The sequence below is a fragment of the Suillus paluster genome (genome assembly GCF_016628075.1).
Source record: "Suillus paluster strain FC165 chromosome Unknown EDB91scaffold_61, whole genome shotgun sequence".
NCBI lineage: Eukaryota > Fungi > Basidiomycota > Agaricomycetes > Boletales > Suillaceae > Suillus > Suillus paluster.
Genome location: NW_024537621.1, coordinates 137590 through 163947, shown reverse-complemented (window position 1 = coordinate 163947; position 26358 = coordinate 137590). Strand labels below are relative to the sequence as shown.

At 49.0% G+C, this 26358-nt stretch overlaps 9 protein-coding genes and 1 non-coding gene across 10 annotated transcripts; 3 read left to right on the top strand and 7 right to left on the bottom strand.

The window, feature by feature from the left end:
- Positions 1-24: 24 nt before the first annotated feature.
- Positions 25-2181, bottom strand: EDB91DRAFT_709473 (uncharacterized protein). The gene is made up of 3 exons (XM_041328171.1): positions 1255-2181; positions 1050-1202; positions 25-942 (listed from the first exon to the last, which is right to left on the bottom strand). Exons 1-3 carry the CDS (start codon positions 2084-2086, stop codon positions 203-205), a joined length of 1725 nt encoding a protein of 574 aa, XP_041173686.1. The 5' UTR covers positions 2087-2181; the 3' UTR covers positions 25-202.
- On the bottom strand, positions 2173-3269 carry EDB91DRAFT_1153388 (RBP11-like subunits of RNA polymerase). Its single transcript, XM_041319518.1, has 5 exons — positions 3193-3269; positions 3044-3170; positions 2959-2985; positions 2741-2790; positions 2173-2683 (listed from the first exon to the last, which is right to left on the bottom strand). The coding sequence occupies exons 1-5, from the start codon at positions 3224-3226 to the stop codon at positions 2553-2555; spliced, it is 369 nt and encodes a 122-aa protein (XP_041173685.1). The 5' UTR covers positions 3227-3269; the 3' UTR covers positions 2173-2552.
- Positions 3270-3340: 71 nt separating this feature from the next.
- Positions 3341-3412, top strand: EDB91DRAFT_t97. The gene has a single exon. It is a non-coding gene; the product is annotated as a tRNA-Thr (tRNA).
- Positions 3413-3414: 2 nt separating this feature from the next.
- Positions 3415-6934, bottom strand: EDB91DRAFT_1153383 (uncharacterized protein). Its single transcript, XM_041319517.1, is given in 6 exon segments — positions 3415-3913; positions 3960-4080; positions 4100-4368; positions 4420-6392; positions 6445-6608; positions 6671-6934. The coding sequence occupies 6 exon segments, from the start codon at positions 6841-6843 to the stop codon at positions 3575-3577; spliced, it is 3039 nt and encodes a 1012-aa protein (XP_041173684.1). The 5' UTR covers positions 6844-6934; the 3' UTR covers positions 3415-3574.
- A 140-nt stretch (positions 6935-7074) lies between these two features.
- EDB91DRAFT_1252001 (P-loop containing nucleoside triphosphate hydrolase protein) lies at positions 7075-9877 on the bottom strand (the record flags this gene model as incomplete). The annotated part of the gene is made up of 8 exons (XM_041323445.1): positions 7075-7319; positions 7372-7722; positions 7799-7989; positions 8040-8558; positions 8612-8900; positions 8955-9023; positions 9077-9528; positions 9582-9877. 8 exons carry the CDS (start codon positions 9875-9877, stop codon positions 7075-7077), a joined length of 2412 nt encoding a protein of 803 aa, XP_041173683.1.
- A 1666-nt stretch (positions 9878-11543) lies between these two features.
- Positions 11544-13012, top strand: EDB91DRAFT_709130 (uncharacterized protein). Its single transcript, XM_041328168.1, has 6 exons — positions 11544-11563; positions 11629-11770; positions 11826-12273; positions 12327-12334; positions 12382-12440; positions 12490-13012. Exons 2-6 carry the CDS (start codon positions 11746-11748, stop codon positions 12823-12825), a joined length of 876 nt encoding a protein of 291 aa, XP_041173682.1. The 5' UTR covers positions 11544-11563; positions 11629-11745; the 3' UTR covers positions 12826-13012.
- On the bottom strand, positions 12952-15234 carry EDB91DRAFT_709100 (uncharacterized protein). The gene is made up of 10 exons (XM_041328167.1): positions 14788-15234; positions 14281-14722; positions 14174-14220; positions 14093-14113; positions 13863-14042; positions 13637-13804; positions 13485-13589; positions 13282-13425; positions 13062-13224; positions 12952-13010 (listed from the first exon to the last, which is right to left on the bottom strand). The coding sequence occupies exons 1-10, from the start codon at positions 14899-14901 to the stop codon at positions 12994-12996; spliced, it is 1401 nt and encodes a 466-aa protein (XP_041173681.1). The 5' UTR covers positions 14902-15234; the 3' UTR covers positions 12952-12993.
- Positions 15235-19361: 4127 nt separating this feature from the next.
- EDB91DRAFT_1238875 (uncharacterized protein) lies at positions 19362-20824 on the top strand (the record flags this gene model as incomplete). Its single annotated transcript, XM_041321776.1, has 6 exons — positions 19362-19452; positions 19501-19692; positions 19751-19933; positions 19981-20123; positions 20174-20260; positions 20369-20824. The coding sequence occupies 6 exons, from the start codon at positions 19362-19364 to the stop codon at positions 20822-20824; spliced, it is 1152 nt and encodes a 383-aa protein (XP_041173680.1).
- A 979-nt stretch (positions 20825-21803) lies between these two features.
- On the bottom strand, positions 21804-24132 carry EDB91DRAFT_1084931 (uncharacterized protein; the record flags this gene model as incomplete). The annotated part of the gene is made up of 7 exons (XM_041315828.1): positions 21804-21904; positions 21976-22209; positions 22291-22477; positions 22524-22904; positions 22954-23384; positions 23565-23927; positions 23952-24132. The coding sequence occupies 7 exons, from the start codon at positions 24130-24132 to the stop codon at positions 21804-21806; spliced, it is 1878 nt and encodes a 625-aa protein (XP_041173679.1).
- Positions 24133-25060: 928 nt separating this feature from the next.
- EDB91DRAFT_709048 (uncharacterized protein) lies at positions 25061-25917 on the bottom strand. The gene is made up of 2 exons (XM_041328166.1): positions 25313-25917; positions 25061-25260 (listed from the first exon to the last, which is right to left on the bottom strand). Exons 1-2 carry the CDS (start codon positions 25585-25587, stop codon positions 25161-25163), a joined length of 375 nt encoding a protein of 124 aa, XP_041173678.1. The 5' UTR covers positions 25588-25917; the 3' UTR covers positions 25061-25160.
- Positions 25918-26358: the final 441 nt, after the last annotated feature.

Sequence of the window (26358 nt, the reverse complement as noted above, 5' to 3'; positions counted from 1 at the left end):
TGGAGAGTGATGCAGGTCGAAACACTCACTCCAACATTAGCCCGCCCCCATCTTGTTCTCCGAGCGGCACTACAATCGCTGAGATGTATGACGTGCCGTGTTCAGACCAGGTATCAGGTCTGGTGGTGGGGCGAGGCAGGGCATATGAATCTGGAGAGAAACGTCAGTTTGTTGTAGGATGTCTCGACGACCAAAATCACTTCTACATTCCGTTGAAGGGGAAAAGATCGATGGGTTGAGAAAAAATCTCACCTCCGTAACCGTTATTCCTGCATGCAACCATAGCCTCGCCCGCACAAAAGCGGAGCACTACCGGCGCACGCCCCCCTGTTCCCAACGAGGCATTCTTCAATTTCACGAACTGCTTCTTGGGCGCGTGAGCTGTGGCCTTATCCAAAGTGTGGGTTAACATATTCGATGAAGAGGACGACAGCAGCTTGAGCGAAGGAGATGAGCAACTCTGGACTAGCGCGCGGTGGGGGTGCACAGGAGGTGGAGGCAGCGTCTGCGCATGAGTCTGCATATGTACACCGGGTGACGTCGCAGGGCTGGGAGATTTAGGTGAGGAGGGAGACGAAGGCGAGCGCGTGTGCGCTTGGTTGTCATAGTTGAAATCCCATATGCCCGTTTTATCACCTGTACACCCCGCTCCATTTTCAAAACCGTAGGATTTCTCTTCGCCCGAGAAACTTGTACTGTCCATGTATCCTTTTGGCGGGGCCAGCCCTTTCTTTCCTGATGAACGTGCACGTAGAGATGACCCTGGGGAAGGGAGGGGTGGAGGTCGATCGATAACGACTACTGCATCCACGTAGGTCGGCATGCTGTGTTCGAGAAGTGAAAGCGAGACGTGCCATGGGCCTACCGCTCTTTTGGATTTGATGCAATTAGAGGTTGGTTGCGGACGATCGGTGGTGAAGAAGGTCAGGACGAATATACGGCCTGAAAAGCAAAACGTTAGTTATTTTTCTCGGTTTGAAGAAAATAGGAACTTGGGGGGTGATCAAAAGTAATGGGAGGTGGTCAGAGCAGGAGCAGAGAGTATTCACCAGACGCCATAAACTCCACGCTCACGCTTCCTACCGCACGTATACGCTTCTGCCACATCGCGATATCGAGGGTTGCAGCAAAAGCCCCATCCAGACCCTCTTCGATACGCACATCATCTGGTGGGCGCTGACCAAGAAGCAGTCCATCAGCAGCTAGCGACTCAAAACATCAGCCCCAATCCAGCTCCTTGGCTCAAAGACTTACCACTCCTTAACCCACTCGCGCACAACCCCACACTAAGTCTGAGGTTCTGGAATAACGCTTGATTACTCGCCACCAAACATGCCTTCCTCATTTCACTAAGTGTTACAGGTGTTAAAGGGGATGCGTGCCTGAGCAAAGCATCAAGGAGTGCGGGACGATAGTTAACGATAGCCCAGTAGATGGGGGTGTGTCCTGCTACAACCGGCTCTTGAAGAAGCGTAGACAGTGACAAGTTCTTCGCAGAGCAGGATCGTGCACATGAACCTAGAACTTCATGTGGATCCGCTGGAACCGATTGCGGAGATGTAGAACTCGGGCTAATGGAGCTGGCTGGCGGAAGAACCACGAGGTCGTGAACAAGCGTGAGTATGGACTGACGGACTTGTTTCGTAGCTCGGGAGGATGAAAATGGGAGAAGAGAAAGCCATGAGCTTGAGCCAGATTTCGCTTTGCGTGTCTTGGCTTGCTTGCGCTTCTGGGTGAGGGAAGATGCAGATGCGGGGATGGTTTGGCGGTAACCAAGCGGCGGGCGCTCAGGGAGCAATTTGGCCACATCCCCGGGTGGTATTGAGAAAGCCACTGCATCGTTATACCGTTCTGTAGCAAAGTCGATGTTACTCTTGCTCCTGGATAACGTACGTGCCCATATCCGACTTCGAGGCCGCTCAACTTCACGCATGTCCGTGATATTACTGGTACTGGGACCTGCTTCATCTTCGTGAGCGACAGCGATGGTAACGACGGGTATAGATGGAGCGCCCCGGTGGATGGATAACGTGTCATAGGCAGGCGGAGGTGCATCGATCTCTGCAGACTTTTCGGTCAGAATCATGGTTGCGAACAGTACCTCGACTGGTTGGGGAGATAGAACGTGCAAGATGTATACAAAGAATCATGTCATGCGTATTTATAAAGTATGCGGTTTGCACTGTTTGTTATTCGGCTGTGCAGGGGCTCCCCGCAGAGCATAGCCGCTTTACGTCACAATAGCTCACACTGCAAAGTACATTCACTAAGCGCCCATGAACACCAACTGCATTCACGACTTTTGTGGGGCTTGCTCACGAACTTCTAGACAAGGTCAACGTCCCCGCCAGTTGATCAGTGACACATACTTGATAACAGGTTCTGCTTCCAGTGTGTGCATTCCCAGTCAACCGTTACTTGTGGGCGTTCATTCTGTTAGACGACAGAAAATGCGTGTGATATTGCAGGCTTCAGAAGTGAGTAGTCTGCATTACCGCGCGCACAGCGAACAAACAACAGTGTACTCGTCGAGAAAATTGCAGGGGCTCTACCTAGCTCTTCTCCTCCCACCGCTCATAGTCATTCGTAGCAAGACTTTCGTGGTACTTGTTCTCGATGGTTTCACATACATCATCGAGATTCGTCAGTGCTTCTAAGAGCGCATTCAAGGACGAAAGACCATCTGAAAATGATAGATCAGGCGCCTCGAAGGAAATGTCGACAGATGATTATTGCATACCATACATCTGTATTCGCAGCTGAATGTGGTTTTCTGAAGGATGAGGCACGCTGTGGGCGTCGGCAAATCAGCAAATGGAAAGGTTTTGTCGTACGTAAATGCAAAATTTCTGCACCGTGCTACCAAACCTCAGGCCTCAATGTCGGTCACCCACGACCAGGTTCAAAGGAAGCAAACGTGCAGATCGCAAAAAAAGAACGCCAGCATCATTTACTAACCTATATCCACAAAACTCCACCTTCGGGCTTCGTTCCAACATCAAAAGTCTAAGCCAATATTCGTCAAGAAAGCATAACGACATACTTCTTCATGATCATCCAGCGCAGAGCATTTCCAATCGTATGCGACTCGTCGAAAATTTGGTATGTCGCCGCGGAGAGGTCTGGCAGCGGCACCCGCCATCTGGGAGATTTCAGATTATCGTCATATGCTCTGAGCCATAGGTTGCGCACGCACAATCTTGATTTTTGGTGTTGCCTCTGCCATGGTTGCTGAAGAAGTTCAGAACGATGTACTTGCTGTAATCATCGGATCGGACAAATGATATGACCAGCTTCAGCCGACCTTTTATAGATTTCGTAGACAGGACTCAGCATCATTGCCCGCTTAGCTCAGTGGTAGAGCGCGTCACTCGTAATGATGAGGTCGGTTGTTCAATCCAGCCAGCGGGCACTATTCCTTGATGGTGGATTCTTTTTGACGACCACCAAGAGAAATGAGCAACAATGGAAGCCATCGTCGGAAAACCAAGGAGATATGGTATAGTTGTACAAAATGCAAAATACAAGAGTTGAAAACATGCCATGCTGAACACAATTCCACTCCTTAAATTAACTACGACTCCTCGAACACGTACAACCCGTCCAGCTCGCCACCATTCACCAAGCCCGTTCGCAAACAGCTAAAGTCACCATCCCCAGCGTCAACAAAGCCCTTCCTGCTATACCCGTCTGCGCGTTCCAACACAGGAGGGGAGACGCTGAGTGCGCGCGGAGCTGAGCGGGAGCTCGGTGAGGACTCCTCAACCCGCAGTCGTTTTTGTAGGCAATCACCCCGAGACGGAGGTGAGTCATTGCCACCGTCCAGTTCTTCTGAAGAGCGTTTTCGTTGACGAGGCGTAGGGTTCGGTGCCACGGACTCTCCACGCCGCGTTCGATCTTCAACAGGACGATCCTGAGTCTGTCCGAGGACGCTTCGGCGGCGTTGAGGTACGAGGCACCTCGACAGAGTCACCAGCAGCGGCGTTCTCTGCCTCGAGGTCTCCAGAAGAGCGTTTTCGGGGCGTGACTGTGTGTGTCTGGGAGCGCGGGATCGTGAGCTCATATTGCTCCTCAGTCGCTCTCTTCCTCGTCTTCATACAACTCTTCCTCGTCTTCTAACTCTTCTTCCTCTTCCTCCTTTACCAGATTGTTTCTTGGAACACGTACCTCTTCTAGAACTATTTCAGTCAAATGCTCATGCTCTTGTGGTGGCTGCGGCTGAGACACTCGGGTTTGGGGATCATTTTGTGGCGCAGGTCGCACCTGAGGAGTGACAAGGTTACCAGCGGCCACATTTGCCTTCACCATTGCACGTTCGCAGACAGAACATCGGCAATGGTATAGTGGTGCACATGCCTCGCGCCAAACCTAATGTGGTTGGATTGGACAAGGTAACGTCGTCCCAGAAAGTGAACTCACCTGTTTGAACGCCTCAAGACTGTACTGCGCCATATGCGCCAGCGTAACCGGTACATAAGGGATAGGATGTAATAGTTTGGGCGACTCTAACACCGGCGACACAGGAATGGGGATGACGACTTGTGGTGGTTTGGGCCTTGAAATCACAGCCTCATGATGCTCTTTCTCCTCAGCATGTGATGGTGGAGGCGATGGCGTGGTGTGTAGCGTAGTCGTAGAAAGAACAGGACTCGTCGTGTGCGATCCATCGCTTCTCGTTGATGCACTAGTGCTACTCAAGGAGTCGTCTTCACGCCTACCGCCGAGGTCCAAGCCGCCGGCTGCCCAATCAACGCCGTCAAACCATACCCCAGGCGTCCGCAATTCAGCGAGCACGTCTTCAAGGTTCATCTTCGACGCACGTACGGCAGGGTCGACCCAAGCGCCCCCTATCCCATTCGCAGACTCGATAACGAGCCGCCGGACAATGTTGTTCATCCCAGGCAAGAGAATCTGGCGCAGCTGTTTTGAGAATGCCCGAAAAGCATGCTCACAAAGTCCAAACGAAGGTGGGGCCTGAGAACGAACAGTTGAGAGACGTGGATGTGAGTCGTCTGTGGGGGAGGGGAGAGACGACGGGGATGAGGGCCTTGAGAGTGTCCATGGACAAGGATGTGTGGCGGTAACTCTGACGCGGCGGCGAGACTGTCCACTCTCAAGAGGTTCGTCATCGTCAGTTTCCGACTCGCAGTCGGGTTCCTCGCCAGGATCTCTGACACCTCCACCAATTGGTCGAGCGTAGCCATACCACTGGTCGGCAGGACTGCACCAGTGTCCGTCAAGAATTCGTGTCCGTGCCCAATCAGCAATGGCCAGGTCTCGCACGCCACCTGCATCTTCAGTCATTGAAAGCAAGTCGGGGTCATCCTCATCCTCCGAACCCTCGTAATCTGAGGAGTACGCGGAGCGCGGAGACGGTGAGCGTGAACGACGTGAAGGAGACAGGCTATTGATTGGGCTATATGAGTCCCCGCCTTCTGTAGTGCGTGTATGATCTTGCTGTGACGCTACGACGCTCTCCGGTTCACGATGATGGTAAGCAGTATTTTGCGAGAAGTCAGTTCCCATGCCTTCGCTGGCCCAACGGGTAGCAGCGACAGCTTGCTCCATCAACTCCGGCATTTTCGTGTATGACCGTAGCCACAGCTTTTCGCGGGCAACGTTGAGGACCTCTGTAATGGAGCCTTCACCAAGTTCGATGAACGCGTCGACTGTTTGACGCGTTTCCCAGTCTGCTGATGCGTATTTCCAGGGTGCTACGCGTGCTAATGCCATATGTCGCTGGTTTGCGGGCGAGGAACGTGATGAGGATGAGGATTGAACAAAACGTGGGCCACCAATCGCCTCGCGGTCACGAGCACTTGATTTGATACGGTTCCAGAGCCCTTCTGTACGACATGACCGACACGTTGCATCAACGCCAGGCCAGGTTTCATCATCTTCGTTTTCAGAACACAGTACCATCAAGGCAGGATTGAGGGTAGTTGCATATGGGTTATAGCCGCCCATTGAGAGATTAAAATTGCCATGGCTGTACAGTTGATTGTAACCGCTGAGACGCATGTTGCTTTGGACATCAAACTGGGGATCGCACTCAGCGGCGGGAGCCTCACGTAGGCATACACCGCAGAACGTGGTTTTGCGATGCTCGCGACACACAGATATCACGCCCAACCTGGGGATAACATGGGTTCGTTTTGCGGCACCGAGACCGACGGAAGAACAAGGTGAATTGATGCGGCAGATGATGCAGGAATGGTAGGTCATAGTGCGAAAATGGGTGTGAGCAGGTAAGCGGTAAGGTTGTGGCGCAATAGTTGCAGCCCCTGCAGCCCCATCTGCAGGGGGTTGAGGGCGTACGATAGAATATTGGTGGAGTATGTCATGAGGATCCAAGAGTGCGCATGCATGATTCCAAAATAGATGTGATTTAACTAGTGAATCGAATTAGCGCGTCACGATGATAAGATAAAGGAGTAAACGCACGAGCAGTGCACCAAGAAGGGGTGACGTTCATCAACTTCTCAAGTTCAATGGCCTGACATAAAGCGGCGTAGACCATTCTGGAAGGCCAAACTTCTTTGACTTCCCAAGTAACTGGACAATAAAGGTGTGTAGCGACATCCTTGAGGTACAAAGATGCAATATGCCTGAAATACCAGCGCGTTTAATTAGAAAAAGTTGAAAGTGCCATGCAGTGGCGCGGAGGTACCTGATGAGCTCTGGGGGGAGTTGTTGCCATGATCTGTTTGTATGTTTACCCTTGTAGATATGATCACCGGTTGAGTAGGACGCTGTAGTAGTAGGCGACGTCGATAAGGCTGTCGTGGACGTGGTAGACGACGTTGAAAGTGGTGCCGACGCCGTCGACGATGATGGGGTCATTATCTGAGTATCCTGTGCGAAGTATGACCTAGGCCTTGATTAGCGTACGGTCAACAGCCGGACCACCAGATTCTTAGGTGACGATTTCGGGTCACCGTCACTCCCACTCAAAAGTCACACGCAACTCTTGGTTGGCACATTTCCCACGCACAGACCACCGCGACGCTTGCAGGCGCGTTCAAATACACTAGGGGTTATTATAGATAGAAATAGAGTATGCTAGGGGTCTATCTATACAAAGAGCTTGCGTAATTCTAGACTAGCCGCTTGAAGTCTGTCCAGTTTCTTCTGCAGTTCCGTACGTTTCGAAACCACTGTGCTATGCTCTTGCACCATCAACCGACACCGCGCTTCCGCATCAGGCCCCGTCAAGTTCAGCCCATCACGCAGCGCGTGTTCCATGCCCTTCTCCAGACCGCGAACCACCTCGTGGTCAATGGCCATTGGAACCATATCAGAAAAGCGCTTGTACGCGACTACAAAGGCACCGTTTCAGTCATTAAATCCACGTTTCGTGCAAAAACATACCCTGGAAGTATGCCCTTACCCCCGCCATAATCACAAGGGCAGGCTCCATCGGATCGACAGGTAGGAGCTTCAGAAGATCGCTGGCGTGCACAGAAATACCAGCCTCATTCAATCCGGCAAGAGCCTTATTGACGCCTATCTGGAACGCTTCTTTATGTGGGCTCGCACTAGGTGCCTTGTAATTCTGCAGCTTTCTAATCAGCTCTCCTTCATCTCGGCAACCCTTGTAGTACGCGAGGAATTTATCCTTGTAGTCGGAGTAGTAGTGCACGTTCAACGTCGTCGGCATCTTTTCAAGTTCCAAGAGCCAGTCGACTTTTCCTTTGCCTGCTTCGTAGCGACATCCAGGTGCTCATGCACTATCATGCTGCGAGAGCGAGAGTCAGCAAACAACTGTTGAATAGTACAAGTTGGACTTACAACACACTGTGGTTCGTGCCGCCCCTTCCCATCTTTCCAAAATGCTCGCGGACCAGGTGATTCAGGTCCTTTTTCAGAACATCGTACACTTTGTCGAAAAGAACCGTCGACGGCAACGCCCACTTCTTAGTGAACTCCTCGATATACATCTTTTGTACAATGAAAGGGTAGTTGTCGGGAAGTTCGCGGGTACGAGCCCTAACGATCTAGTAAGCATTTTTCGTAACAGAGGGATTCCTCTCAAGTACCTCTGGGCGTGTTTGAAAACATCATCGAGGTAAATCTTCGACGACTGTGGGTTCACAGATGTAGGTGAGTTTGGCGTGTGCTTACCAGCAACACCACCTGCTCCGGCTCCAAAAACAAAGGGCGCAGTGGAGTCCGCCTTGGACGTAAAATTGAAAACACTCTCTGCATTCGGCTTAGCAACGACGCTCTCTACCTCGGGCTCCTGCAGTTCCTCCTCGTTGGCTAGGAATTCAGGCACTGGCAGTTCTTCGCGGTGGTGACCCCTTTCCCGAGGAACAAACTGTGGAGCTGTTGCTCGTATAGCACGTTTGAACGCCTGTTGATGCGGTCGAATGGTCTGCAATATGCCGTCCGCATCAGGTGTCCCCTCAAGCCTCCGAGACAGCTGGCGCAAAAATTCGCTGACGACGTGCCAAACCTCAGCAACAGCATCGTTCGACGGCGCCTTAGGAAGCTTTCTCATTTCTTCTTGGGTTTTACCCGAGACATCATACAATTCCTGGTGGATCTCTGGAAGCCTATGCGCAGATCAGTATCACAATAAGCGGGCACCATAGAGAAGAAGTCCAACCTTTTTGCGATAAGCTCCGACAGAATCGTACTCAGCTGCTCCGTTAGGTTGCTTGTACACATGAACTTCTGGTACTGCGACTCCACGGTTGACCAGGGTTGTGTCAAAGTAAAGAAGTCATTTTCTTGCTTCCTGGCTTCGGCCCAGGAAATGCCGTTTTGAAGCATCAGGGACCCAGGCTGCTTGACGCAGTACCAGTGGTTCACGAGTGGCTCATGCTCGTTTCGAATGAACCTTAGCCAGCGGTACTCTTCGCCGGGAGGAATGCGGTCCGGCTTTGTGAGTACGCCTGCGCCACAAAAATAATTAGTACTTCCGAAGGCTGCATGAACACACGACGTACCAACGGTGCGCTTGCCTTCGGGGTCATATTGTTTCGCCAAATGATGCGCTCCTTGATTCTCGAAGTCGGCTATAAAGATACGAGATGTGAATAATAGTTACTCAGACGTGAAATCCGCTTACTTTCACAAGTAACCGTCAGAAGGATGACACAACTGGCTTTCTTGATATAAGAAGCCACCAAACCCTTGACGAGTTCAATGTCTCCGTCCTTTCCTGAGCTCCCGACGCTGGCGATCAATCCAGGTAGATCCACAAATGAAAGATCCGCGACATCCTTCCCGCTTATCTCCAGAGAGACCGAGTTTTTGGAGAAAGACAACTCAGCTTGTTCGGCCGTCCGCTCGTCCAGTTCAGAGTCATAGAGGAATTTCTGGGCATCAATGCTGGGATTGAGGATTGCCCTCTGCGCACGTCGAATGCGATCCTCCACATCTGCCTTATTGGTGATTGGGGGTCCAAAAGACACGTTGGTCACATCACAGGGTTGCCCCGATGGGCCGGTGGTGATATGGAGTTTCACGATACACTTCCAAGCTTCTTCAGAGCGTGCAAGCTTACACTCAGTAGGACATCTTTAATACAGTCAGAAGTGCATCTTGAAAAAATAAAATAGGTACGCGCTTACCTGGTGCATGTTCCAGCTGAACGAGGGAGCGTAATTCCTGAAATGGATTCGATGAGCGACGATTTGCCCGCACTCTGCGAGCCTATGACGGCAATCATGGGCAGGTCCATGTCCGCCTGCACGCTAGAATTTACAAGATATTGTCTCAATGAATCGAAATCATTTTGAGGAGGAAAAAGACCAACCCTGTCATGCGCAAACGGTTGATTAGGTCGAGCATTCCGCCTGCGGTGTAGCGACAGGGTTGGGTTAGACAACCCAACACCAGCCGTCGTCAGACGTAGTGGGGTCAACATCAGCAGTTGAAAAACTTGAAATCGAGGAGGGCATTGCGTGAAAGCAACGATGATCACAGGTTGAACGTTGATACTGGCAGGAGGGTTGTATGTACACCGATCGACTGATGGGCCTTTTATACATTTTTGTGAGCACTGACACAAAGGAAGGTAAGTTCTAGTGATTGTTGGTAGGAACCCACTTGCGATGCGGGTTGAGACAGAACTTCCTTTGATCATGATGTGAAAAGCAGCGCAGGCCTGAATTAGAAAACTACCGTACTGAGGTACACCATGACTCATACATTGCAATGAGGATAAAGGACCAAGTACGACGAAGACAATGAATTTCAAAAGGTCCATTCATTGCTTTTAATTGAACCTATCGGTATGTCCATGCTCAGAACATTTACTCGCAGTTGTAAATAAAACAAGGACTTACTTATGATTTGAGCAGGATGTTGTAAGTAGTCATGACTGTCGTCCCTTAACCGTTACGCCAAAAGGCACAGCGCGTTTGCCCCGCGCACCAAGTCAAGTTCAACTCCCACGCAGTCATTACTAGTACCACCACCACCATGGCAGCCAATACTAGTGTTTTCGAACTTTCTACCTTTTCTCTCTTTGAACGGTTGTCTATCAGGGTATCATATATCTCATGATCCATCTCGAAGACAGATCTAGATGATACAGGGGGAGTTATAAGTGAAGGGCAGATGGAGTCTATGCGGATCTGATGTCTTGCGTAGGGTTGTTGTATCAGACTGATGGGACAACCCCGAAACGGCGTGCTGATCACGTTTTCCCTCCAACCTTTGTCTTGATATCCAGTGCTTCAGCTTTGCCTTGTGAGTACATACATCGACTCCTTGCGAGTTTTGATTCTGAAGTGGTGGTCGCGCCGCAGGTCAATTGATAAGGCCCGTCCGACCTTAGGTGACCTTCCTAAGCACTTTCGTACTACGATCAAATAGCACTACATCACCTACGAAGATATCACATATATGTCGAACTATACCGCCACTCGTCAACTCAATCCCTCCAATCGAAATCCTCCTCGGAGTCACACGTATTGTTAATTTGCCCTCAGCGTTTATTATTTCTAGATTGGCACACACCCCAAAAACATCGCCAGGACCTTGAAAACAGCAGCACGTCACAACCCTGCTCTATTCTTGAATTAATATTACAAGTCCAACTCTCGTATTCCCCCACATCAAGGGTACTTTCAAGCGCACTCCTGAACTCGCGAATCTCATCAAATGTTTGAGCTTTCCGATGTCAATCGCCAGAAAATCGATGGGTTCGGGTCCCTGTTTCGGCCACACCTAGTGAATGGTGATCTGCCAACCTGCGATCGCTGTGGTCTGCCTCCGACCTGTGACGACTGCAATCTGCCAACCAATAACCTCCGAAATTGGCTTCACGAAGGAGCGTCAGTGATAGGGAGCGATGAACAAGAATATACCAGAGATACGAGGGGTTACCGTGGTGATCATCATGAGGCTGAAAGCGACGATGACAGTGATTGCTCGACTGCAACCCCATAGGACTTGAAGCGATCAAACGTCTTGACCAGGATTTCAATGGGACCGAGGAGTGTTTAGTCACCTTTAGTATGTACTATGCAGTCAGCATCAGTTTATTAAATGACGAGTAGCTTACTCGACACGCATATGACTTAGTTCTCGAGAGTGCCCAAGTGACGTAAGTCCGTCGGCGCTCACAAGCTGTTGATCTGTCAGCTCTGACACAGCGTTTCCAATGATCAGTGTATCTTACAAACGTTTCCGACCGGGGTATGATTGTGATATGACCCTGCGCACGAGAAAATGGCATAAAAGCCGCGACCAAAGCAGAGAGAACCATCATTTCGTGAACGAGTTACAATGTCCTCTCCAAAAGTCTGGTTCAGTAAGTCATTCTTCTACTTACAAGTTGTGTGGCCGATACTAAACATCGTGCACAGTAACGGGGGCATCATCAGGGTTCGGAAGATGCATGACAGAGCACGCCCTCAGCCAAGGAGCTATCGTGGTAGCAACTCTCCGCAAACCAGAAGTTCTATCCGATCTCGCAGCTCGATATTCCGCAGACAAGCTCCTCGTGCTCAAAGTCGACGTTACGAAGCAAGAAGACATCGATGAGGCGTTTGCTCGCACCCGTGACGCGTTTGGACGCCTGGATGTGGTATTCAATAATGCGGGCTACGGGCTTTTCAAGGAGGTAGAAGGCACGCCTGTTGAGAAAGCGCGCGAGATGTTCGAGACGAATTTTTGGGGCTCGATGAATGTCAGTCGTGCTGCAGTGAAGTTTTTCAGGGAGGTGAATGAACCTGGAAAGGGGGGAATTCTCCTCCAAGTCAGTTCAGTTGCTGGCTTTATCACGCTTCCAGGATTAAGTTATTATGCCGCGACGTGAGTAATTGGTTTCTGGATGACTGCGACGACGCTGATGCACTTGGCTGCAGAAAACATGGTAGGAATCTTTACTTGGAAAGTTTGCACGACTGATTCGCTGTATAGCGCTGGAAGGCTTCTCAGATGGCCTAGCGAAAGAGTTGCCACCTTCATGGAACATAAAGGCACGTGACTCTCATAATCAATGAATTCGTACTCGCAACAAGAAATCAGATCTGCGTTATCGAACCTGGCGCTTTCTACACAAACGGCATCAACGGGGAAGTGCTGCTGCCACAGCATCCAGCATACGCTGACGAGTCCTTTGCAACTTCGGTGGTGCGACGTATGCTAGATGGCGCAATGTTCGAAGGAGACGCTGAAAAGTTTACGCGGACAGTTTATCAGGTTGTAGAGGAGGGAAAGATACCACAGAGGTTGCCGATGGGGTTGGATGCGATTGAGAAGTTGTCAGCTAAGATTGAGAGTTTGACTGCAACTGTGGCTGAGACAGCGAGGTGGTCAGAGGATCTGAAGAGAGCTGGTGGGGGAGTAGGGCTCATCATATAGTGAACTTTGCAGTAGCATTCGAGGGACTTGCTTATTTTGTATTATGAGCCAGCATATGATACGAGCACAAGAATTTCCGTATAGAGTTGAGGTACACATCAGAACAGCGGAAAGATCTTTGTTTCAAGGACCCCAGCATCAAGCTTTGTGTGTGGCATAGAGTGCACTTCATTTTTCATTGAGAGCTGAGTGAAAGGGTGAGAATTGTAGCATGGATAACATTACTACAGACGTACTTTTGACCCAAGCAAGAAAGATGGCCTTCGTGGTCTCATCACTCATGTCCATCATGTATCGATACGCTTCGAGAGCTTCTCCAAATTGACCTGCCCGAAAGAGTGCATGGTAGCGTTGCTGATTGGCGACTTGCCACAAGGACTTGAGGTCCCAGCCGAAAAGCTGCAAAGCACGCAGTTGAGCATAAAAATTATGTTCGGTCGCGGAAAATCAACTTACCACGACAAAGTCCTCATATATAGAATGGATGTCCAGTTTAGAAAATAAGATTCCAACTTTTACAGCTGCAGTGAAGTGATCAGCAGCTTCTTTGTGAAGGGCGCTATCCATGGCAATAGTTCCCAGCTGGACTCGCAGATATGCCTGGTGTGCGAAGCGCGGGGGGATCAGTGATGACACCAACATGGGTGCCCAATACGTACTTCCACGACATGAGAAGCGAGAGGATCGGGATTGGGACGGGCAGCAAGCTCTTGGACGGGCAACACTGCCTCTTCATTGTGACTTGCGTTGAACAACGCGATGGCCTGAAAACCTCAAGGAAGAACGATATATAAACCGAACATTTACACACCTTGATCAAGAAAAGGAAATGAGCCGTCTTTGAATATCCGTCCGTAAACATGAACGTGAATGTGAACGCGAGGTCGAATGCTTTCATCGCGTCCCAGAGCTGCTGTTTCCCGCAGAGGGCGATACCTTTGGCAAGATAGCCTGTCAACGAGGGACGTATGCTGAGTGACTATGGCACAATCAACTGTTAGATGATATTCCAAGGGGGTATGACGGGTCGTTATCACCTCACTCGCATCATGAAGTGCGCGGTCCCAGTCGAGTTTGCGTGCCATAACGAGCGAGCGGTTGGCGTAGGAAGTATTGTTATTGGCATCGGCGTCGATTTCTTGCGTGAGCATCTTTTCAGCCGCAGACAAGTCGCCCATGACACATGCCTTGCGGGCGGCTGTGGTGATGGTGAAGATCTGCATGAAAAATTCTCGAATTATGTTACATGAGAAGGGTGTAAACGTGCCTTTGAATCAGATTCTCGAGACTTGGAATGAAAAGACGCGAGATGAGATGGTGAATGGACGAGAAATCAACGGGCAAGTACCTTTGGCGCCAGCATCATCATCTCGGGAACTTCCTCTGGCAAAGCGTCTTTGGGTACCTCCCACTTTGAGATCATCTTATCAGCACCTCCGCTGAGGATGTGCATACCATCTACGGAGAAAGTGACAGATATCGCCGAGGCCGAGTGCTGGAAGATGGCAATGGTTCGTCTATCTGAGAGTCGCCAGAGACGGACATGCTGGTCTTCAGATAAGGAAGCGACGAGGGTGCCCGCAGGATGAATGGCAATGGCCCAGATATAGCTCGTATGTCCTTTCCAGGGATCGCCGACCTGCTTCCAAGTGAATGTATCCCACTCCCGTATGCTGGGATCTTTGCTACCACCCGATGAGAGAAGGCGTGTGCCATCGGGCGTCCACGTGAGTGACAAGTTGTATCCTGTGTGACCCTTGAAATTTGCGACGCGTTCCCTCGCACCTGAACTCAGGATTTCGATATGGAAGTCTGTTGCAATAGCAAGATGTTCGCCGGATGGCGAATACCGAATGCAATTGACTTCACTACCACACTCTATTGGATTTCCTTGCATCTGCCAGGTTTTCGTGCTCCACAGTTTCATCATTCCATCTGCTGAACCAGTGGCAAGTACTGTACCATCGGGAGAAAATTCCAACACCCAGATTCGCTTGGAGTGGCCAATATTGGAAGTAGGTTGGGTGAGTGATTCCCCAGTTTCTCCATGCCAGGCGATGAGCTCTCCATTCCCATCACCGCTTGCTATGATTTGCCCATCTCTTGATACCGCTAATGCCCACACCCCACTGTGATGCCCTTCCATCTTCTTCAACACCACACCTGTTTTCAAATCCCATAGACGAAGCGTCTTGTCGAACGAGCCCGTGACTATGCGTCGTTTATCGGGGAAAACTGCTACAGCGCGTATGCTGCGCGTATGACCTTTAAAATATCGAAGGGGGGTGGTGTCTGGACTGAGCTGCGACATTTTACTGGAGCTTGATGGTATGAAGACGGTCGAGGTGAACTTGGGTGCAGGGATTGTGGGTGTCTTATTCTAAGCTGCAGAGGTGCGTTTACTGCGCTCCTTCACTGCCTTATATTAACTTGCCTCGTGTTTCCATAAACGCCCAGGTCACGAGGGTTTGAGGCTGGAGCAAGGATATTCCTCGTTATCATCTCCTGTGGCATCAGCACATCTATAGCTTTCGCTGGTGTTGTTCGCAATCCCCATCAAAAAATCAAGGACTCAGGAGGCGCTTATCTTTTCTGCGTAGCCTGCAGCTCACTGGTGATCTCTCACTATATAACTCCACGGTATTCTACAATGAGTTTAGCATCGCCGAGATAGCGTTCTCGACAAATACCTTGGTGGGACTAGGATGATGCCGATGTTGAGGTAGAATTGCCTCCTACGACATGATCGCCTCTTCGTCTACCTCTGCCATCATAGACGAGAAACACCGCCCTACTAGTACTCTATCACCTGCGCCAACCCGTCCGTCAGCTTCTTTCTCGTCATCAACGACAAATTCATGGGTCTCCCTTATTCCTAATGATGCTCGCACCGAATTGCTCAATGTGAGCGCATCATCCTATTCTCATCCTCGCTCACTTCCTCTGCCGTGAGGCGCATATGGTCTCTCACGTTCTTCTCCTCCCCTACTCCCTTTCCCTCATCTAGTCTCTCTGTTCGTGGTGCAGGGAGCGAGACCTGGAAAGTTGCACTTAGTCTCATGGAGCACAGCCCGCCCTCTTTTGTCGGTAGAAGACTCGGTATCGATGTGTTCCGTCCGTCACCAATATCAGACTTACTTTTATTGTCTTCCCCAGTCCCAACTCTCACTCAAGGCCCTCATCCTCGCATCAACCACGTACCTCAACACCTGCCCCCACACACCCCGCAAAACAGCCTCTCACGACCTTCCTTCAATCTTTGAACTGTCCCAGAAACCTCCCATCCGACGGGTCCGTATTCAACGTGCTGGAACCTGGGATTACTACTCCAAGGTGCATTCTGTCTTTGTTGTGTTGCGTGGGGGCTGATGATATTTATTGTACTGGCTATCATAGCGTAAGGTGTGTTCTGGATACTGTGTCTAGCACAAATCCCCCGGTTTCCGGAACGCACGCGGGAGAAGGTCAGCAAACAGTCAATTCCACTCAATACCGTGTAGGTATATGGAGATCGTCATACGTACGAGCAGGCAATGCTTCGATTCAAAGCGATTTGCGTTTTGGTGAGTAATTGGTTACGGTAGAGGATGCGAGGTATGCAAAGCAGGCTGTAAATTGCCAGGTGGTAGAACTAGCATCGCCATTTTCGCTATGCGATGCGTAGCGTTCTAGGTCGCCATTTTTTTCCCGTCCACCTTACGCACATTGCACCCCTCATATTGTTGGGTCCAACACCCGAGCAGACCCGGGAGCAAAGACAGCAAGAGTTTTTGGTTGAATCAAATTTTAATTCGGAGTGGTCGAGATTCTTCTTATTTGAATGTAAGAGCAGGTAATTCTGTAGTTGCGTCAGTGCAAAATGATCCGTGTCAGGTGATGGAATTGCCTTACAATGTGCACTTGGTTGCGGTAGATGATGCGAGCTATGCGTAAATTGCGGTGTGGTCGGGATGTCTGATGACAGGAAGGAGCTGAACAGATGTGAATTTCGTCCGATACCTTTCATTTCATCAGCCATTAATATCATCTCATTTTTCAACGCAAATGAAAGCCTGGAAATCGTAATGGGGCATGGAGTATGCAAGAACCATGTAAGCGTACCTTTGACAACATAACCTGTCGAGGGACTATGTCATAATCAATGTTAGCCTAATTCGCCTTACTTGAATCATGAAGTGCACGTTCCGAGTCGAGTTTGCGTGCCATAACGAGCGAGCGATTGGAATAGGAGGTACACAGTGGTGATCTCTTGTGTGGCAGCAGTGGACAAGTCTCCTGCAATGAATGCACTGCGGGCGGTCGTGGTGATGGCGAGGATGTGCATGAAAGATGCGCGAATCACGTTATACGAGTGACGGATGAAAACATGCCTTTGAATTAGAGTCTTGAGCCTCGGAATGAAAAGACACGAGATGAGATGTGGAAGGGGCAGTAAATAAGAGGCAAAGTACTTTTGACGGCCAAGCAACTTCAGTGGGTACTTTCCACTCTAATAACAGAATGGGAAGTGCCCACTGATATAATCAGCACCTCCACTGAGGATGAGCTTATAAGAATGATAGGTGAGAGTATGAAGAACGCAGACAATAAATAGATGGAGGTGATCTTGTGTGTACCGTAAAGGTAACTGAAACCATATGAACGAAAACGGCTGTAGGTCAAGGCGATCAAAGGACTCAGTAGTACAATAAGCAAATGAATCACAAGAGCGCATAATGTATTGACTCACGATAATAAAACGAACAGCAGACATTGTTCTATCACGAATACGTTGCATACTTACTATCCATGGAGAAAGTGACACAGGCTAAGTATTTGAAGTTTACAACGCGCCTAGTGCACCAGACTTTGATGCAAAATATTTGCCGGCGAGAATGGGTGAAAATTTGAAATTCCGACGAAACTCAGTTGGCGAAAACGTGTAACTCGTATCTCCCGATAATCTACAGTTGGTTACTTGTTCGAGACTTAGAGAATTAATCGCGGGCGCCGCAGTCAATGTTAACGCGTGTGCGCTGCGCAGTGCTTACTCACTGCAACATCAACCATTGCTCAGCTTCCACGTCCTCCTACTGGGTCTCCAGATGCCCAGGCTGTCATATGTGTGGTGCTCTTGTGAGAGCTACAGATGTAGAGATAATCCTGATGAAAGTGGTCAGAAGCTACAGGCCGTTCAGACAGCCGCAAGACACCATGATGCTGATCAGCAGCTTTGCGATGCTCGTGCCGCTGAACCAGTTGAAGATGTCGCTTCTGGGCATGACCTACCTGCACATGAGCCCTTTGGAGCTGACGAACCATTCGCGCATGGTGATGATAATGGGGAAGTGAACTTTGACCCTCCTGAGCTGCTAGACAACCTCTTCGAGATGTGGAATGAACCCCCCAACATTCAAGGCCCAGATGACTTCAGCACTGATGACGATGAAGAAATATTTCAGCGACTTGGACGGTCCAACGCACCAGAGGATAATGCGGAAGATCCTGCTGTTCCCGATGATGATCCTGGCGCTGTTCCCGAGGACAGTGATGGTGTCCCTCGTGAGGATGAGGCTGCCGCCGCTATTGATCTCTTTGTATCACAGGGCACCCAGTTTGATTTCTCGGATGTCCAAGAAGCAGCGGATATTCATGCTGACCCTCCGTCATGCATGAATGACCACCCGGCAGTCCGCAATGCATACATACATGCATTTATATCTGCCGCTTTTTATAATGCTACTCACGTGGCGGTATATCACGATCTTGAAGGAAAGGAGCGCCTTCTGCGCACTGCTCAACAGGCCAACCCTGATATCGAGTATCTGGGGCTCGATAACTTTGCCTGCATGCTCCCTACTCTTCTCAGATGACTTGGTCTATCAACAGATCAATTTATTGTTTATTTTTTCATATGCGATATCTGTTGGAAGCTACACCATCCATTAGAGCTTTCTGAGCTACTTTCCCCTGATTGCACTGTCGCTGATTGTGACGGATCATTGTACACCTCGAAATGACTCGCCAATGGCACCCTCAAATGAACTCCAACAAAAATCGTCCCATATGTACCTCCTGAACGGGCTCTACAGCAATTTCTTCTACGACCAGGCAAATGGGACCAATTCCAGCACTGGCGCAGCCCTGAAGACCAGCCGGGACATGTCCCTCCTATTCGTGGTTGTGGATATGATTCATTTCCTGACCCGTCTAAGCCAATGAGGGACATCTATGATGGAATATGGCTGGCAGTATGATCAAGGTGGGGCTAGAGCGTCAAAGAGGTGGGCGCTGGGAAATAGAGGATGTAGACGTGCATGAACTTCATCAACGCTTCGTTTCGCTACCTTGCGGACTGGTCTGGCAGATCAATATTGACTGGTATGTCTTTCACATCTTTCACCCTCTCTGATTTGATACTTACACTAGGTGCTAATTGTTACAGGTTTCAAGCGGTCAAAGGAAAATCGGGCTATCATTCCACGGGCGCATTTTATGCTGTTATCTGCAACAATCCACGCTCTATTCGTTATCTTCTGGAAGAAACAATCCTCGTTATGGTTATGCCAGGTCCCGACGAGCCGTCGTTAGAGGAGATGAACTATCTCTTAGAACCGTTTGTGGAGAGTATGCTTCGTTTGGAAAAGGGTAAGTTGTCGATAATCTTCATAACTGTTATCAATTGATGTCCTACAGGAGTAGAATTCACCGTTCATGGTCATGATGATCCGGAGGTGTCACACTCTCATCTGTACTGTAACATATCTGATCTCCCGTCGAGTCGCAAAGTGACTGGCCTCCAAGGTCATAGTTCAAAGTTCTTCATGTGTCCAACATGTAAAACACCTTCCTTCTCGCTTGCTCACCCTAGTTGTTTCGATCCATCAAGTACATATCTCACTGCGGCGATACACTGCTCAATAACCGCTAACATTTGCTTACATAGACTTCAAGGACCGAGACGACTGGAGGTATATCAAGTATTCATTTCGTCTACGTAATGCAGACTCTGCAACGGTTGACGCCATTCATGAGAATCGAGGTGTCCATTGGTCTGCCCTCAATTACCTTCTGGGTTGGATGCCTGCTCGTAGCTCCGTCGTTGAGTTCATGCATGCTGTGTTTTTGGGTAAGTTTCAAGGCTTGAAGTTGCAATTCGTTACTGATATATCAAAGGTTTGGTAAAGCATCTTAACAGGATCATCCTCATCAAGTCTGGTTTACTCAACGGAACGAGACTTGTCAAGCCAATGGACCGACTTGAGGCCTTTTTTTCGGGGCTTGTTCGGCCAGTCGAAGCAAATCGCCTACCACCTTCAGTCAGTGTGTTATTTACTCTTCGTTGTCCACATAATAATCTGGTTCATAGCTTTCAACTGGTAAGGGATCACCCAAGGTGGATCAGTGGCGCAATCAAATTGCGGTCCTTTTTGTTGCTCTGTATGATGCGTGGGCAGTCGACAGCGAGATCCCAGATCATGATGCACCTCCCTCAGCGTCTAATACCAAAAACTTCACTGCCCAAGCCACAATGCAGAGAACTCTACGCTCGCGGCTTTTGGAGCATCTGCTTGCTTGCAACACACATCCCTCTGATGCTGAAACCAATCGCGTTAACTCCGCAAAGATGGACTGTAATTTACGTCAACATTATGCTGTAATCCTCGAGTTCTCTGCCGCGGTGTGCATCCTATCATCTCAATCTATCAGTCCAGACAATGTTTGCAGAGGACGTGCAGCATTATCTCATGCCACACAGAGCTGGGCTCGCATGGGATGTCACCTGACTCCGTACTTTCATTTTGTTAATCACTTTGAACAGCAGATGTACGAATTCGGGCCCTGTTACGCGACGTGGGCTTTTGCATTTGAGCGACATAATGGCAAGCTCGCAAAGATCAATCACAACCAGCATAAAGGAGGAGAACTCAAAGCTACACTGATGCGACAATGGTGGAGCATCACGTTCAATTACGAGCTTGTACGTTGCCTTACACTATTTTCCTCGTTACTAGACTAACTATCTACGTACCAGATCCTTCACATTGAAGCTCTTCCGAACCGAACTGAGGATGACGAAGACTCCCTGCGGCTTCTTCAGATGTCCCTGAAGACACAACAAAAAGATTGCCTAAATGTCTGTGGGAGGTCTGTTGTATCTTCTTTGACTTGCTGAGTTTATCAATGACTCATCCGTCTTTGATACCCAGACAATGTCACTTTCACTAAGCACCCGAAGAAGCTCAATCTATTGGCAATCAGCAATGACGTATATCAGATCACATACGAGTACCTGCGCAACAAGTGGAGCGCAATCAGTCCATCTCAAGACTTCTACCAACATCATGGGAGATGGCAAAAACTTTATGGGCAATGCTAGATCATACTCTCATTTGTGGTTATGGGGACTTTGGTATGGTTCTGCGACTGCTCATCGAGGGAAATCTGCCCATTATGCATACATCAATGGACGCCATCCTGTGGAGATTCAATACCTACTATGAGTCTCACATGATAGATGTGTCGCTGATGCAGCACCCCTCATTGCCGATCTTGCCATTGTACGACATTTCATTTCGGATGACAACATACCCGAGTTTCCATGGGCGCTGTGGTAAGCAGATTCTATTTTTGCACTACCACATGTTTACCGTTTCAAGGGCAACAGATTTGGGAGTTTCTGCATGGTATGCAGACCAGCTTGGTGATTTAGAGGCGGTTCCTATCAGTGCCTTGAGTGGGCACTTCAGTCCTTGCTCCAATCAAGGTACGTAACCAAATGCTTTGGATCACAGTCATGTATGATCATGTATGTGTCTCATTTCGTCATCTGATCAACTTGTACTAACAGCCTCATATGCTAGGGCAACCCAGAAGAGGACGTCGACATCGACAATGACTGAATTAACATGTACTACGGCTTGTTCTTTACTGATACAATATCTTTTTGGCATGATACAGCTGTGGTCGTGCAAGAAGTCTATACTGTCTGTGGGTTACTAGGCATTGTACAAGTCCTCGTCATCCTCGTTGGCTAGTGGTTCTCTTTCATCGTCCGCTAATCCCTCGTCATTCAAGCCATAGGCTTGTTCAGGTGTGCCTGCCATAACTTCATTTTAATGTCATCAATTCATTAATTTACGTGCAGGTAATGCAGTAGCAGTGACATACCAATTCTTCCATTGTACCTCGATGGGTCTTGAGGGTGCGCATGTAGCCACTCAGGATCGATCGCACCAAGGGGTATCTTCGGACCCATCTTAACATACGGCAACTCTTGATCGCGTGGATCACCAATGATGCGTGGATGACGATGGCTGAATTTTTTGTCCTCAAGTGCGAGGCCATTGAGGTGATCCATGGCTTGATTGAACTGATCCGATTCAGCTGTGTGTTCGTCACATACTTGTGGAATATGCACCAACAATGACCAGTAATTTTCACAGTGCGTAATCCATGGTTCTTTTGATGGCGCTTTTTGCTTACCCTTGGCCTTTGCTGGTGGCTTCTTGCGAACATCCTTTTCCTCATCTGTGTCCGGGTCAATTCCCCCACACTCATCCTCTGATGGCATGCTCTCATTGGTGCTCTGATACGCTAACTGGAACACATAATCCCATGCAGCGGACATGAGGCTTGATGCAGGTCGCACATGGTTACGCTCCTCCAATTTCTCCAAGAAAGTCAGTTAATGTATGCGAAGCTTATGAGAAACTTACGGCTCGTTTGCGTGCTTCGTGTCGTGCTACTCGTGAGTCAATCTTTCCTTTTACTTTTCCTGTTGTTAACGAGATTTTGTTGGCACTGCAGTACTCTGCTGCGTAATACTTGAAGTTTTTGTGGAGGCACTTGAGGATGTCTTCATCCGTTTTTGAAGCGAGAAGATCCTGGGAAACAATTGGATGGCATGATCTGATATTGTGCTTGATGTACTGCACAAGGTGGGTGTGCCATGATGCGTTTTCACTCCAGTCTTTGCTAAAGTCAGGCCGAACTTGGTCCCCTTTGATTTGTATGCCGTCGTCATGCGGATGGCAGGCCTTTATTGCTGATGGTTTTGTAATACCAATGCCTTTCAAGAAACATTTGTGGACTCCCGTCTATCGACAATGTAAGTGAGTGCTGTTTAACTCTCCCTCAATCACTCACATTCCAGATATTATCCTTTGAATTGTCACTAACCGCCTGTGCTGCCTTGGATTTGGATGGCTCACTACTTCCTTCAAGCGATTTGGTAATCACGTCAATGTTTGAAGAGACGGAATTGAGCGATGTGCGTGTTTTTTCGACGTCTTCTCTGAGCTGATTGTGTTCATTGTGTAGTATTTGAAGCTCCAGGCGAAGCTTATCTATCTCACGAGCTTGTTCATCTATGATGTCAGTAGCTTCATCCTGCTTCTCCTTCAGAGCCTTCATTTCATTCTCCAGGTGTGTGATTGTGTCCATAAGCCACTTCAGGATGACAGCTCGCATGCCAGTGGTCGGTTTGGTGAGACTCGGAGTTCCTGCACCCTGTCTACTGGTTGCTGATACACATGAGGCTACAGATGATGAATGCGAGCCATCTGGAGTCATAAAAGCTGCAGACAATGTGAGTGATGAACTCGTCAGTGTCGGTGAAATTGAATTGGTGTTTTGTGGCATCGCAGATCGCTCTCAGGTGCTCGACAACATGTTAAAAGGATTGGTGCCAGTCAGATGTGTAGAGCTCGACAACATGTTAAAGGGATTGGTGCCAATCGGACGTGTAGACAAGGTACCAAATGGACTCTTGATGATTGCAGCACTCGCTAATGCGGATGGGATTGATTGGTTCGTAGCAGGAGGCGGCATTCTCTCGGTGTCAGGGTCGTAGCCTTGTATCAGTGATGGTGTGTCTAGCTCATGTGGTGCCTCAAGTGCAGGATCGATAGGTCTGTCTGCAGGTCCAGATGGATGATTGTTTACTTCTGACAGCTTTGCCTCCATCGCATCAGGATGCATATATGCATCGTAACGCTGGTCCGGTGGCAACATAGTGTTGAATGACTGTGGCAGATGAGGCGGGATGGAATCCGGAGGAACTAGGTGAGCTACTGGTGCCGTCTTACAATCAACCAGAGGTGCTGACGCTGATTTGAGTGCTGCAAACGGGTTTTTAAACCCACCTGTGGTCCGTGGCTGCATCAGAGCCTTCCTACCACGTTTGGAGGCTGTTGACACATCTCCAGCTCTGTCATCCAGCTTCCTCTTGTGCGCAGCCTTGTCCCCAGCCCCTTGACTCTCTTCTGGGCTCGTTTCCTGGCCAAGTGCGTTGTGTGAGGCAACCTGAGGCTTACGAGGAGGCATGGTAATGGAGATTGTTGTGTTGCTGCCCAAGGGTTGAATTGCACGTCACAATGGCTTCAGTGGGCTCGTCTGGATGCTCAGGAGCTTGCTCAGCAGTACAGGCTTGCCACAGAGGGCTCTGATCATTGCAGAAGGAGGAAGGAGGCACGTTGCAGGGGAATATGCTGTATTAGGCTACATACAGAAAACTTTTTGACAGGTGAATAATTAGGGAGAATCACAATTTTTTGCCGTCAAAAAGTGTCAGATAAGGGCTCATTCCGACGATTTTCGGCTCCTCAAGATATTGGCAATTATTTGCCTGAATATCGTCGGATATTTGCTCTTTCCAATGATAATCCACCATTGGTAAATTTGCATCAAAGTCTGGTGAGTGGCGCATCAGTAAATCGGTGAGTCACCGATATTCCCATATTTTGTACGCCGAAATGGTCTTTCCTATACATGACGTTATAAAACAATATAAAGTAATATAAAGTAATGTAAAGTAATATATTAGTCTGAACCAAGCGTGAATTAGCATGATTACATTGCTTTAGATTGCTATATATTACTTTGTATCGTAATATACAGGAAAGAAGCATTGGGCTTACAAAATACTGCAAAATCTACTAATATTTGAGTCTCACCGGTTTACTGATGCCCCTAAGTTAGAAATTTAGATGTTGCGATGGCGAGATGTTCGCCAGATGGTAAATATCGAATGGAGCCAACGGTTGGCGCCTACTACTTAATGATAGACTCGAAGAAAACGCTCATGTCCTGGGCGCCTATGAAAATGCACCGTATTCCAAGTGTCATTTCCTATGTTACAGTAAACTTCCTATCACTATGCTAACCTAGTATAAGGCTATGAGTTCCCCCGTACGAACATCTCAGTCCCTTACCACAGATGGAGATGTAACCCTTTATGTCCTCCGTTACTTTACAATGAACTAACACTGGCATACCCGTAGAATATATTTTCTATCAGGTACGTTACTCCTACCACGAGTCCCATACCACAGACTAAGATAACATATCTTCTATCAGCTCTTTCGTCGCGTCCGCTCGCCTCTGGTCACCAGAGCCTCTACACAGTTCATTGCTAAGCCCTTTTCTATAGTCTGGCTGCACAGGGGGTTGATGCTAACGAGCAACGTCAACCAACTTGAAAGGAGAAAAAAAGAAAAGAACTCACTAATCAGTCGTCTTTGCAGCCGAGCAGGACAAACCCAATGGGCCAGTAACCGAAGTGTCTACTCCCATGCTCTGGAGCAGTGTCTGGATGAAACTATTGTCCGCCTCCAGGACTTTCCGGCAGTATATCAAGGTGTAGTTAGAAGAGCACGACTCAGCGCGACGCGCGAGAGATGGCGGCTTGACGTTGGAGGTAAAATTAGGAATGGGGTCCGTGGGAAGGGCAACTGCAAAAGCAGCAGTGACGAGGATCAAAAGAGCGGACTTGTTGAACATGTTGAAAAAGTGTGGGTGGATCGTGATCCGGGCTGGTAGCAGAGACGAAGGATGGTCGACTGGGGTATGTGCCAAGTCGAAATAAGGGTTTTATATGCCTCAGCATGGTGCTAGGTACGGCGGTTTTTGACGCCGCCATCACGCAGTTTAGAAGGCAGAACTTCATCTGAGACTGGATGCACGGATTTTGGAACGCAGAATCACGTACTTCGGTAACTTTCTTGATTGATTAGTTAAGAATCTCGGGGGCACGAATGAATCTCCGGATGCCCTGGCTTCGTGTTGGTCGTCAGATATGTGCACGTTCATCGGATGTTGTGATTTCCCCAAACACTCTCTGTAACATGACCATCCTTGAATCGATGGAGCTCAGCACGGTCATCCCATAGATGCCAAAACTCGTGCGCAACGTTTGAGTTTTGGTCTTCCACAGAAGGTTCGTGATCGACAAGACGGAACTTCGTAGGATATGGTTGAAAAGTCGACGTTTATAAACAGGTGGTAAATACTCCCGGTTATTAACTGTTTATAACACTATTAGAAAGTCCCTCAGTTGGCCTGATGGAAATTCCGAAATATTGTAGGTCATGCAGGGCCGTCACCGCCGTCCGGAAATTTTTATAGCCGCAAAGCCGAGGCCTGGGTACCGTCACGGAAGGTATGATCAGGATCATCAATAAGGCCGATGTCGATCGTGGACGTGCCAGGGCTTTCTGCCGAAAATATGGGGCGGCAAGGGGTACCAGGCTGAAGATAGCTATCGCTTGGGTG